The sequence below is a fragment of the Emiliania huxleyi genome, assembly GCF_000372725.1.
Source record: "Emiliania huxleyi CCMP1516 chromosome Unknown EMIHUscaffold_177, whole genome shotgun sequence".
Classification (NCBI taxonomy): Eukaryota; Haptophyta; order Isochrysidales; family Noelaerhabdaceae; genus Emiliania; species Emiliania huxleyi.
In genome coordinates this window covers 227,889-240,880 of record NW_005200814.1, presented here as the reverse complement: position 1 = coordinate 240,880, position 12,992 = coordinate 227,889, and the positions used below count along the sequence as shown (strand labels likewise).

Sequence of the window (12,992 nt, the reverse complement as noted above, 5' to 3'; positions counted from 1 at the left end):
ATGACACTGTGCTAACACATGTGCACAGTATCGCACTGTGGATTTGGTATTTCTTTTTGCACCGAACTCTTATGGAGAACGCCGAATGCCAGAACACCAGGGGGCAAGTGTGTGTAGCACCTTCGACCCCGAAATGAAGGTCACCACACTGAACTCGGTCGGTCGGCGCTAGGAGAGGTGAACTGAAGGCTGAGACAACGGAGGCCGAGAGCCTGAGTGGGCGCCCGCGCGCCCCCACACAAGCAAGCCTCTGTCCTTCGGCCCACTCCAGCGATCGTCCGTGGGTGACCGCGAACGAATAACACGAGGATCGAATCAATGCCCTCACCACCTGCTCACCACCCGCTGAGGGAGGGTGTAGTGTGTAGAGGATGATGGATGTAGAGTGTAGAGCGCTGTAGAGCTGTAGAGCTGTAGAGCGCTGTAGAGCTGTAGAGCTCTACATCCGGCGCGGGATGAACTGCGTGCGTTGTAGAGCGCTGTAGAGCGCGATTTTGCTGTAGAGTTTGTTGTAGAGGCTCTACAGCAAAACCGCGGGAAGGCAGTGACTCAAAGAGGTCGAGCCGCGCTAATGGGGTGTCTCCGAGCTTACTGGAGCTCTGATGGACGGCCCTGGCTATCCCTGACACACAGAGAGTCACTCTGACGGCACACAACACTCAACACCCTATAACTGCGTCATGACCAGCCTGCCATGCCCCATGCGTCGCCGGTGCCGCATTCATCGCTGTGCTTCTTTAGCAGGCGGTAGACTGTCGGCTGCGAAAAGTAATATATCTTTACTTCCAACACCCGGACGTTCCCAGGGTGATGGAAGGTTCGACGCAACCCCGGACTGGGCAGAGAAATCCCAGGAAACAAAGGCCTGGGCACTCCACCCCGCCCCCACTTGCCCTGACTGCACAGGATAGCGTGCCCCGACAAACGGTGACACATAGCGGGGGACACTGCGCCGGGGGGTATGCCTGTGTGACTTTGGTGCTTTGTGTGGGTCACGTTCCCTTGGTAGCTGTGTGGTTGAAGCCCTCATGCCGCCGGCGTACGTCCACCCCCCCTTCGGAGGTGGTTCCCCCAGCGGCTGGCCCCTCGAGACTGTCGGTGCTTGGCGGGAGGAGGGGGAGAGGGAGGCCCGGTGGGAGGAGAGGGAGAGGGAGGCCCGGTGGGAGGGGAGGGAGAGGGAGGCCGCCTTGGGCTCCTCTCCTCCCCCCTCCCTGGGCTCTTCTCCTCTCCCCACCCTGGGCTCTTCTCCCCTCCTCCCTGGTACTCTCGGCCTGATTACCGGAGCGACTGCAGCAGAGGACGACGAGGCGCGACGGCCGTTGAGCGGAGGGCTGGCGAGCAAAAAGAGGCGCCTCCGGGCGCAAACTTCAGAGGGACTCTTATTATGAGTTATGCTCTGCAACGAAACCAATTCGTATCGAGAGTTTTCACGATCAGTTCCGGTATACCCCCGAGAGGGAATCCCTAGGGTCAGTTTTGCTGCGGCGTGCCCGCGGCCGCCTCCCGCGCAGCACCGCCGCTGGGGACGACACGCAGCGGAATCGGATCGAGCCCATGCACCGGGCAAAGAAGGACGCTGCAGAAGCGGTTGGAGAGGCAGCCGGCGTCTGCCGTCACAACGAGTCCCAGCGCTGGTTGGACACGGCTCGCCCGAGGACTGCTATCGCGACCCTCCCGTCGTGCCGCAGCCTCCGACGAGCTCTGCAACCGAGGAGAGTGAGGGTGCGCCTCCCCTCACTGCTACCCCGCCACGCGTCGGTCCGACAAAGCACCCCCTCGAGCATCTCTTACAAGTACAAGTACAAGGGCGACCTTCTCCAAGTCGTCAACGCGCCCGGCGGCTCCGGCAAGACTTTAGCCTTGGCCACCCTCCTTGCGGAGCAGGAGGAGATCCGCTCTCGGTCGGCAACGTGGCAGCTAGTCGAGGGACTCGGTAGTTGTGACCCCCCTGAGTGAGGACAGGAGAGAGAGAGCTTTTGTGGTGTTGGTGTACGCAATAACGGGACAGGGTAGTCGTTCTCTCTAGCTCCCCTTCTAGCTCTTGGCATGAGCTGCGACCTGTGTCCGACCCCTTTTGCGCAGCAACACCTTAAACTTTTAGGCCCTCCAAATTCGGGTCGGAGCGTAGCGGACGGAGTGGGCCCCGAGTTTGAAAAGGGCGACGGACGCTTGCGTCCTAGCCTCCAACAACGCCTCCCCGGCGCAGAGGGCCCCCCGGAGGGATGCTCAACCGCTCCACGCCACGCCGCTTGCGGCGGTCCTATTCCTAGCTCCGCTGAGGGCCTTGCGTTATTTCTTCAGTTGGTGTACTCGGTACAGAGGAGGGCCGACGCGGCCAGAAAGAGGTTAGCGTTTGTTGTTGTCTTAATTTCCAGCAACGACGAACGAGCAAGCAAACCCTGCCTAGACGAGTACAGCTAAATAAACCTAAAGAGACCCACCCGCGACCCGGGGCTCCCCACCTTCGTGTGAGGGCCCGTGAACATCTTCAGCTTGAGAGAGAGAGATTTTGAGAGAGAGAGATTTGAAGACCAACAAGAAATCACGACTCTCACAGTGATTTGGGCTCGGCAGCTTGTTAGCCCTCAGCCGAAGCTGGGGCCGGTCCCGTAGCCGAGAGATCTTCTCTTGAGATTTTTGAAAACCAACAAGAAATCGCGACCCCTCAGCTAGGTCTCAGCCTACCTAGCTAGCGCAGCGCGAACTCGCCGTCTGAGCCTAGCGCAGCGCGAACTCGCTCTGAGCCTAGCGCAGCGCGAACCCTCGCACACAAAAGAAGGGAGATTGCGCAGCAACAAAACTTGGAGCACTTGGAGTGCAGTCATCAACCTCACATCCAGGGCCGGGGAGCTGAGAAGCGCACCCAGCGGGCCGGATGATCGGCATCGGGCTACAAAACTGGGCAACATTATTTCTTCATTTGCCTGGACATGCGGGCGATCTGTGCGCTGCTGGCGTTGTCGGCGTCAGCCTTGCGCGTGCCGGCGCCGCCAAAGCTCACACGAGCCTTGCTCTTGCCGGCACCACCGAAGCTCACACGAGCCTTGCGCGTGTCGGCGCCGCCGGAGCTCACACGCCGCGCCCTCTTCGCGCCCGCAACTGCTTCGTTTCTCGCCCTGGGCTCGCCGAGCTTGTGCGCGGCCGAGACCAATGAAGAGAAGGAGGCGAAGAAGGCGGCGAAAGCAGCAGCGATGAAGCGGGTGCGTGAGGAGCGATCCAGGGCGGAGGCGAGGGCACAGGCCGAGGAGTACGCTCGCGTAATGAGCCTTGCGGGGAAGGGCGTTGAGGGTGCGACGAGCACCTCTCGCTGAGAGCGAGACGAGCCCGCCTGTGCGCGAGTACGACGTCCTCGTCCCTCTCTGTGTCTGTGTCCTGCACCGAGCTGCACACTCTCGAGGCACGCAGTTGTGATGCACACCGATCCGTCTGTCGTGGGAATCCGTCCCGTCCCGCCTTGGGCTTGACCTCCATTGACGACGGAGAGAGGTTGCGGAGACGGGGAGTTCCGCCGTGCTGACAATCACACATGGGGGAAATAGAAACACATATTTCGCTTCGATCGGACGCCGGAAGGTGCGGAAGCGCGCAAGCCGCAGCCCGATCACAGCCGTGACGCATGTGAGCCGTCATCGGAGCTCCTCCTTGGCCGTCGCCGTGCCGCCGGAGCGCTCCGCCACGAGCCGCTCGACCACCTGCCACCCCTCCGCCGGCAGCGCGTCGCGCTGCATCTCCGGCACCGCTGCGCGGACGGCGGCCGCCGCCTCACGCAGCCACGCCGGCGGCTCTCCGCCTCCTCCGCTGCCCGCGGCGAGAACGTCTCCCTCCTCGCCGTCGGCGGCAGCTGCGAGCTCGGGCGGCGCCCAGCCCTTGAAGTGTGCGTGCAGGTAGAAGCTCGACTCTGGCGGGTCGCCCTCGTCCGGCGGCGTCGCCAGCCGCTTCGCGACCGCCGTGTCGGACGCGAGGAAGAGCAGGTTGCCGGGCAGGCTGCTGTCGCCGTCGGCGGCGCGCGGGTCGTGGTCTGCGTACACGACGACGTGCCGGAAGACGGAGCGGAGCGTCGCGGCGACGGCCCTCGCCAGCCGCGCGTGCGGGCCGGTGCGGAAGGCGACGATGTTGAGCGCGAGGACTCCGGTCTCCGGCTGCAGCCAGCCCGCCTTCAGGGCGCGCAGCTGGTCCGCGTCGAGGAGCCCCATCGGGTTGTCGCCTTGGGGCGCGGGAGGCGGGGGTGGGATCTCGCGCCGGGCTGGCGCGGTGCGAGCCGCGGGCCGGTGGGCGGGTGTGGCGACCACCGTCGAAGAGGTCGCTCAGGATGGCATCGTACAGCAGCGAGGCCGAGGCGGGCGCACCGCCCGTCGCGTTTCGCATGTAAGCGACGGCGTCCGCGCAGAGCGTGCTGCCCGGAGCACGGTGCTCGCCAAAGAGGAAGTGGGCCTCCGCCGCGGCGATGACCTTCGGCTCGATCTCGACCACGTCCGTCGCGATGCCGCGGGCGCGCAGGAACGCAGGCGCAGTGCCGGAGCCGAGCCCGAGCGCAAGCACTCTCCGCGGGACGGGCTCGGTGAGGAACCCGACCGACTGCATCAGCGCCATACCGGAGAAGACGGCCTGGTCCCTCGCCCATTCCATCCGGTACTCTGCGCCGACGACAACGCGGCCGATGAGCAGCAGCCGGTGCGAGTCGGTCTGCAGGACGCTGACGGGCTGGCCGACTGCGGTCCCAGCCTCACTCCAGACCACGCTCACGCCACTGACGCTGCTGAGGAGAGCTATCAGCAGCATATCCTGACGATGACGATGACGATGGCGTCAGGATACGATGACCGATGGCAGCATCCTGGGCCCGGCCCGCCATCTTCGCGACGAAAAGAATTTTACTTCGGCGAAATTCTTTGCTTTTTTTGCGCGGGAAGACGCAACAACGGAAGACGCAACAACGGCACAAGTTGCTAAGGTATCACCACGGCAGTGATTTTGCTCGCGTCGGCGCCGCCGAGCGCTGCACGGAGAGCATATTCACTGACCACCAACGACAGGTGTGCGACTACGCGCTCGTCTACGCGGAGAAGAAGAACGACGGCGACGCGCCGTACTCGGTCTCCTTCACCGCGACGCAGAGCGGCGACGTCATTGTGCAGCTCCACCCGCACTCACAGCTCGAGCGCGCGGTCCGCCATGAGCGGCAGGCGCAGGCCACGGAGCCGCCCGCGAGCGCGAGCCCTGCGGCGCCGCCAGCCCCTGCCGCCGAGCCGCCAGCTGCGGAGCCGGCGACCAACATGACGTACGCCGCCGCAGCCGCATTGCACCCGCAGGGTGCCACCGCGGGAGGCCAGCCCGCCGCGCCTGCGGGCCCGGCCGCCGCCGCGCGCGTGCCGCCGCCGCCGGCGGCGGCGGCGTGCAGGCGCGGCTGCACTTTCACTGTCCCTAATCCGGGAAGGAAGCGCGGGCAGCAGCAGCGCGGCAAGGGCCGCAGTGCCAGCGGCCGCGCCAATGCTGGACCCCGGCTCGTCGACAAGAACGCGCTGTCGGCGCGCGGCGGCGGGCCCTCGCGCCAGTCGCGCTCTCCCTCACCGGACTCGCCGCCCGCCAAGCGGGCGTCCTCCGCCGACTCCTCCGGCTATGACACCGATCTACCGGACGAGGTGCAGCAGGAGGCGGCGGGATGGGTGAAGGTGGGGTACTATACCAACTAAAGTGATGGCTGGTGGTACTATCCTGCAACCACAGTCCTTCCTGTGACATGGCAGGCCACTCTCAAGCCATACAAGCACCAGATCAAGGATTTGGGGAGGGTTGACATCGTGATTTGCGCGGAAAATTCTTTCCGACTGGAGGGCCCACACCCTACCCTACCTACCCCTATCATGATACCCGGCCGGGCAAAAATTCATACACAAGTGTGTCCCGACCTATCGGCGCATGCCGCCTTCTCCACCGCCTAACGCCGCGATTGAGGTCCAGCCCTCACCTCGCCTCCCGCCACTTCATCCGCGGCCGCGCCGCTTCGCGAGGCCATTACGGCTGCTGCTCGTGCTGCTCGCGCTAGCGGCCGCTGCCGCCGTCGGCTGGCTTTGTATCCAGCACCGCGCGGCGATCCTTGCGAGGTTTCTCAAGCTGCTGCAGGCCGTGCAGGCGCTAGGGCCACTCCGGGGCACGCTCTTGCTCGTCTGCATGCAGGTTGCGGGCTTTGTGTTGTTGATACCAACTTCGATCCTCTCCGTCGCCGCTGGAGCCGCCTTTGGGCTGCAGATTGGGATAGCCGCGGCGGCGGCCGGTTACCTCACTGGCTCCCTCTTCCCCTTCTTCCTCTCGCGCCGTGTACTCTCCGCGACCGCCACTCGCTTGGTCCGCTCCTACCCGCTCGCGTCTGGCGTCCTTGCCGCCGTCGATGAGCAGCCGTTTCTCCTCATCGTGCTGCTGCGCCTCTCCCCGGCTCTGCCGGCGCCGGTCAACTGCTACTTGCTCGGGCTCACCTCCGTCCCGACGTCGACCTATCTGGTCGCCACTGCCCTCGGCGCGGCCCCAAACTGCGTCTTTTGCGTCTACCTCGGCTCGCTCATGCAGTCGATAGCAGAGGTGCTGCAAGGCGACGGCGCGGCCCCGCCGTGGCCTCTCATCGTCCTCGGCCTCGCCGCCACCGTCGGCGCGCTTGCTCTCATCTCCAGCGTAGCGCGCCGCAAGGTGAGCCTGCCACTGCGCCCTCCTTCGCCAAATTGCTGTCTCACCGCTCCCGCCTCCGCTCGTGTGGCAGGTGGCGCAAATCACGGCGAACGCCGAGGAGGCGGCGAGGCAGCTCGAGGTGCCCGAGGGCTTCTCTTTGGGCGTCGGCAGAGACGAGATGAAGCAGCAATAACACGCTGGCTCTCGCTGCTCCCGCACGCGCTGCGGGTTGACGCCGCCTCGAGCAGACGAGCACCCTCTGTGGCTGTGTCTCGATGTCTGCGTGTGTGGTTTTTCTTATTTGTTGACGATCCACTAAGAGTGCCTGGGGTGCTTTGACACCGAGTGTCTGAACGCGAAATCCTTTCAAAACACGCGCCACAAAACTCTGCGCGTCTCGCCAGGCTCTCGGTGGAGACGGATATCTCGCCTTGTGTCCGCGAGAATTCGACGAGCGCGCGCAAGTTGCCAGTCCGCTCTCGCATCCGATCGCTTCCACGGCTCTCTATACTCTGCGAGATTGTTAGATAATTGTCGATGCACTCAAAGGAGGTGGTATAGGAGCCTCTCCGCTCTCACGCGGCGCACACAGCCTTGAGGGAGAAGTCCGCCTGAGTGACTGACATAGGCTCGCGGACGAACGAGTTTTTCCGGGGATGCCGAAGAAGCGTTGGCACGGCGGGGTTGATCATCGGCAGCGCCTCGCTGCGTCCCAAATCGACCACGCGCGAGGTGCCATCCGCGTCGCGCAGCCTCCAGAACCGCTGGCGGGCTTGGCTGGCGTCTCTGACCGGCTCCGCGGAGCTCAGAAAAGAAGGCCGCGAGTCCAGGCGGTCTTCTGCCGAGACCATCTTCGAGTGGGTAAAGGTGCGAAGCTGCTGCTGGCTGAGTGCGGCGGTGGACATCGGACGGTGGTACTGCTGGCTTGTTGTTGGTCTCCACTCCGAGGCTGCACTGGAGCTGAGGTCGGAGAAGGATTTTGAGGCGATCATCTCAGCGCCCTGCATGCGCTGAGCATATTGCTGGTCCGCCTCCTGCATGATGGCACGCTCACCGGGCGTGACGCCATAGCTGCCGACCGATGATGGGGGAGGGGCAAACCAGGTACCGAACGACGCGCCTGCCGGACGATTGACCCCCGAAGCGGGTAGGTATACGCCCCCGCCATGCAAGCGGCGCATATTGGGAGACCGAGAGAAGGTCTGTGGCGAGGAGTCCAGCCTCGCGCCCAGAGCACTGGAGGAGGTCGTGTAGAAGGAAATGGTACTTGCTGACATCGCCGCCTGTGCTCCTGCTTCTGTTTCGCAAATTCGTTTCATCTCCGTGCGCGAGGTATTTTCTTATCAATAACAGGGTCTGTGAAGGTCGGCCCGCAGGCAGATTTTGTATATCGAGGCGGTGCCCGGTGATGAACCTGTCAGATCTCTGTGTAGCAGAGACCGGAGAGAGAGATTTTCATTGATCATTGTATGTGCTTTTAGCTTACTTACTGGGATCTCTCTCATTGTATGTGGTTCTTACGAACATACCCGAAGGTGGACTGCTGACAGGGTTTGCGATTTTCTCTCTCTTCTCTAGTGTCTAGACCAGCAGACGCAGCGCGCAGCGCCGTGGGAGATACGGGTATTTCTTCTTGAGCGCAGCTAACCCCAGAGAGAGAGAGAGAGATTTTTAAAGACCAACAAGAAATCACGACTCTCACAGTGATTTGGGCTCTCTTTCTAACCAGTACCCGGGGGCTTCCCATACGCGGAGAGGGGCAGGTTGAAGAAAGAAAGAAAGAAAACAGACAGCGAGGGAGGGATGGGAGGACGGCACGCCGCCACCAGACAGGGATTTTAAGATAACAAGGTCTGTGTACCAAATCGTTTTCCCCCGAATTCGAACGTTCGTCCTTTGACGATGCCCGGACACACACACGACAACAACTGCTAAACATCTCCCTACCTCCAACGGGGCGGTCTGGATCACGGGGGATGACATCCTGCCTCCCGGCACGCCGGGAGGAGGTGGGTGCTCCGCCGCCGGACCGCCCTCTCCACCACCCTCGCCCAGGGATCTACAACGCTGTCTCAAGGTCCGACAGGTTCGGCACCGGGCACCGCCTCGGTATACAAAATGCGCCTGCGGGCGGACCCTCACAGATCACAGATCACATCTCTCTCTCTCTCACACGAAAAAGGGTCGCTCCTCATCGCAAACCCTGTCAGCAGAGTCCTCCTACGGGAATGTACGTAAGAGCTACATACGCGCGTAGGGCCCTTAGGGGCCTAGAGAACACAACCCCCTCTCTCTTTTCTCCCAGTAAGCTAAAAGTACGTACACTGAAAAAGAGAGCGTGAAGGCGCACAAAACTCGTGAAACGTTCCGAACGGAACGCTCTGCGCCGGACTTCATCCGATGTGCCGGGATTGCCCGGAGCGCGGCACCGCCGCGCCTCTCGCCTTGGACCTCCCGCTCCCCACCCTATAGGTCTGGTCCATCCATCTTCACGCCGCAGCCCATCCCTGTGATCGCGAATCGTAAGGTCACTGGCTTTGCGTGGAACACAGACGCGCAACAGCCGCTGTTGGCTGTCGCTCTGCAAGGTGTCCGCTCTGCGCACCGAACAGAGGGCGGCTCAGTGCTGCTGTTCCGAGGCGATGGCGACCATTTCGAGGATGTCGTCATCCGCACACGCGATGCTGCCGCCTCGCCGCTCAAGTTGGCGTGGGCGCCTGCGCACGTCCACAACGGCGGCTTGCTGGCAGTCGGGTGGGACGACGGCACGCTGCTAGTCTGGTCGCTTAAGGACCGGCTATCCGGGGAGGAGCAAGAGCAGCACGCGCCGCATGCCGTCACCCTCATTGAGTGGTCGCCCGAGGCCGAGCGCTTCATCTCTGGCGACGGGCGGCAGCCCGAGGCTGGGCCGGCAAACCTCTCAGTCTGGAAGGCTCGTGTTGTAGAAGCCCCACAGGCTCACCTAGCACGGGTATGAGCGCTGCTCTCTGCCTGCAGGTCGACTCGCGCGGTCGGCCGTCCACGGTCTGCTCGTACAAGCCAGCCTCGCTCGGCGGGCTGTCGCACGCCATTTCGCGCACGGCGGGCAAGGTGAAGAAGCTGGTCACCTCCGTCTTCGCTGCTCCCGACTGCCCGCCGTTTTACGTTGCGGGGCCCGCCGGTGCGGTCTGCCATGCCACCGACACGGGCCAGTGCAATGAAGTCATCTCAGATCTCGGCGCGCCCGTGTTGGCGATGCTGTACGACGGCGGCTCCGACCTGCTCGTCTGCATGCTGGCGAACTCGTTCCTCTGCACCTTCAAGCTGGCCAACAACAAGCCGACGCCAAAGACCAAGGTCAAGCTAGCGATGGGCAAGGGAGGACTGCAGGGAGCCAGCTGGGCGGCCCCGGGCCACCTCGCCCTCGCGTGCTCCGACTCGCTGGTGCGGCTGCACATTGTGCCAGAGGGCGACCACTACAACTTGCTGCTTGCCGATGTGCCCGGCGCCGCGGCCCTCGGCGGTGAGACGGGCTCGGTCGTCGCTGTGTCGCACGACCCTCTGCGCGGGTCGCTCGCAGCAGCGACTCGCGAGGGCGTTGCGGTCGTCTGGCGTCTCATCGGTGGCGAGGGCGGTATGACGGAGGAGGCGGAGCGTGCTTGGGCACCTCTCGCGCCCGTCGCGCTCGGGAAGGACCGCTCGGCCACCGCTCTCGGGTTCGGCCCGGGTGAGGGGCTACTCGCCTGCCAGTACACGAGCGGCGACAGGTCGGGCTTGTGCCTCCTGCCAGAGACGAAGCTCACTCGCACCCACCATGGCGACTGGGCGCTGCTGCAGACGTCAGCGCACACGGCGCAGCCGAGGAGACGGCGGACGCCGACGAGGTGGCCCCACTCCCCGTGGCAGAGACAGCTGCGGTAAAGCCGGCCGCACGAGAGCCGGTGGCGTCCGAGCCGGTGGCTGCCACCGAGGCGGACGAGGCAGCTGAGCCGGCGGCAGATCCTGCCGATTCGGTTGTGCTAGTTGAGGCGGTGACTAGCTCCGAGGAGGCCGAGGCAAAGGCGGAGCCGGAGGCGCTGGCGGCAGGGGTGGAGGAGGAGCCTGCAACGGCGGTGTACGAGGAGATGGAGGCAAGCGGCGCGGGGCTGAATGCGGCAGGCGCGAGTGAGGAGGAGAGCAGCACGCTCAATCATCTCTCGCCCTCCGAGAGGCTCGCTGCCCGTCGCAGCCGACGCACCAGCACGCCGGCAGAGCCGGAGTCCGAGCTGGAGGTGCTCGACGCTGGGCTCTCTCTCTCCGAGAAGCGTGCCGCCCGCCGGGCCCGCCACTCGCACTCGCCCACCCCAACCAACCAGCCACTGGCTGACATCATCAACGAGCCGTGACGACCAACTAGGGATTGGGAGGGTGCTGGCATGCATGCATGTAGGTCGACGTGATGTAGGGGTTCGCGCGTCGTTGGGGGTACACACGAGAGTGCATGCGCACGCTCCTCTCGGGGAGCGAAGAGTCAGTGGGGCGAGGCCATACCTCACGTCACGTGGTCTTGCACGGTCTCGAGAGTCTCATGCTGTCGCGCTCTATCATGCGCGCGTTCCACTCTCTTGAGTCTGAGACCGACTGAGATCTGAGTGGTGAGAGATTGTGGCGAGAGAGTGGCTGAGCGGCAGCGCACAGCGCGCTCTGGCGAGTGGGGTTCGGAGCGCGGGGTTCGGAGCGCGGGCGGCGCGGGGCCGTCCCGTTTTGATCTCTCGGTGAGTGGGGGGCCGAGCCGCCTCGGGGTGGCGGGCGGGCGGGCGTTTTGAAAAACAGAAAACAAGAGGGGGCACGGGGGCCCAGGCCCCCCACTGGGAGTAGAAATACGCCCAAGGCGGGGGCCAAGGAGGCGGCGCGGGGAGCAGCATCAGAGGGTGAGAGCAGAGAAAAGGATGGCGCTCTTAGGGTCGGCTTTGAACAAGGGTTTCCAGGTTTTAGATCAGTATTGGTGTCGGCACACATCCCCACATGAGGTCAGCGGCGCGCAGTGCCTCTCTCGCAGGCTGATTTTGGCTGTTTTCGAGCTTGTTTTTCGTGTTTTCACGAGACTGGCTCTACCTCTCTACTATAGAGCCTCTACCGCGGCTTTACACTTTTATGTTTAGGATTTAGCCTCTTAGACTTTTTACTACTAGGGGGCCCGAGCCGACCGCCAAACGGGACGGCCCGGGTTGCGTAATCCCGCTATAACTATAACCTCACGAAACATCCACACGGATACCGCCCGGGGAAGCGGAACGTGAAAAATACCACGCGTGCCAACGAGCGAGAGAGAGCTTTGAGCCAGCCCAGCCCACAACAGAGAGTGTGTTGAGAGTGAGACCACCGATTGCGTGGGCGAAACTAAGAACAGAGCGCAAAACCCCTCATCAGAGCTCTTCCTTTGCGCGGCTCGCGCTCCCTCCCGCGAGCGCCGCCTGCAGCTCCTCGTCCACTCGTCGCCACCGCTCGCCGCCGATGCGCCGCGCTTGCTCGAGCTTGGGCTCCTTGGTGAGCGGGTTGTTGCAGAGGTCGATGGTCTTGGCGCGCGGCTTGGAGGCGTTGCCGCACCACGTCTCGCACCTGTTCATAGCGAGGGGCCGTGACGCGGCGCTGTTCGCAGCTCGGGGTTGATGCCGCACCGCGTGCCGCGCCAGAGCCACTCCTCGGGGAGCGAGTAGATGGGCACCGCGCGCTGCAGGTAGTTGGGCAGGTCCTGGTCCAGGTTGGCGAGCGAGCTCGGGTCGGCCGTGAGGCTCTGGTACGAGTCGCGGTAGGTGTCTCCGACCCCGAGCTGCCGGAAGGCTGCGAGGTCGACGACGAAGAGCGCCGAGATGTGGTACGGCCGCGGCTCGAGGTGGCTCGCCCAGAAGCCGCTCTCCCAGAACCGGTAGCCCGTCGTGTCCGCGTTCGGGTCTGCGCGGCAGAAAGGCGTCATCGCGACCGGCCTGCCGGAGAGGTCCATGTCGTAGAGCGCAGCCACGTCGCCCTGCACAATCTGGTCGGCGTCGATGTAGATGACCCTCTGCACGTCGAGGGGGAAGAGCAGGTCGAGGAAGAGGATCTTGTGCCCCCAGATGAGGCGCTGCTTCTCGCGCTGATGGCGCAAGTGTGCTGGCCAGCGGTAGTCGACCAGTCGGATCTCGGCCGCGCGCGCGGCGTCGAGCCCGGCGCTCACCGCGCGCGCGAGGGCGCCGCTGTGCACCGCGTCGCGCATCTCCGGCGTGAGGAAAGTTTCGAGCAAGTGGAACGTGACCGGCCTCGAGCAGCGCTCGGCGGCGGTGCGCATCATAATCCGGAGGAACCGCTCGTAGAGCGCGCCCGAGGCGAGCGAAAAGACG

At 64.0% G+C, this 12,992-nt stretch overlaps 5 protein-coding genes across 5 annotated transcripts; 3 read left to right on the top strand and 2 right to left on the bottom strand.

Moving 5' to 3' along the window:
• Positions 1–2,930: 2,930 nt before the first annotated feature.
• Positions 2,931–3,311, top strand: EMIHUDRAFT_232029 (hypothetical protein; the record flags this gene model as incomplete). Its single annotated transcript, XM_005783791.1, has 1 exon — positions 2,931–3,311. One exon carries the CDS (start codon positions 2,931–2,933, stop codon positions 3,309–3,311), a length of 381 nt encoding a protein of 126 aa, XP_005783848.1.
• A 315-nt stretch (positions 3,312–3,626) lies between these two features.
• Positions 3,627–4,857, bottom strand: EMIHUDRAFT_468221 (hypothetical protein; the record flags this gene model as incomplete). The annotated part of the gene is made up of 2 exons (XM_005783790.1): positions 4,290–4,857; positions 3,627–4,204 (listed from the first exon to the last, which is right to left on the bottom strand). Exons 1-2 carry the CDS (start codon positions 4,777–4,779, stop codon positions 3,627–3,629), a joined length of 1,068 nt encoding a protein of 355 aa, XP_005783847.1. The 5' UTR covers positions 4,780–4,857.
• Positions 4,817–5,690, top strand: EMIHUDRAFT_232027 (hypothetical protein; the record flags this gene model as incomplete). Its single annotated transcript, XM_005783789.1, has 3 exons — positions 4,817–4,951; positions 5,034–5,278; positions 5,435–5,690. 3 exons carry the CDS (start codon positions 4,817–4,819, stop codon positions 5,688–5,690), a joined length of 636 nt encoding a protein of 211 aa, XP_005783846.1.
• Positions 5,691–6,111: 421 nt separating this feature from the next.
• EMIHUDRAFT_45332 (hypothetical protein) lies at positions 6,112–6,675 on the top strand (the record flags this gene model as incomplete). The annotated part of the gene is made up of 1 exon (XM_005783788.1): positions 6,112–6,675. A coding segment is annotated over one exon (564 nt), but the record flags the coding sequence as incomplete, so codon positions are not given.
• Positions 6,676–12,041: 5,366 nt separating this feature from the next.
• On the bottom strand, positions 12,042–12,589 carry EMIHUDRAFT_72380 (hypothetical protein; the record flags this gene model as incomplete). The annotated part of the gene is made up of 2 exons (XM_005783787.1): positions 12,042–12,234; positions 12,294–12,589. The coding sequence occupies 2 exons, from the start codon at positions 12,587–12,589 to the stop codon at positions 12,042–12,044; spliced, it is 489 nt and encodes a 162-aa protein (XP_005783844.1).
• Positions 12,590–12,992: the final 403 nt, after the last annotated feature.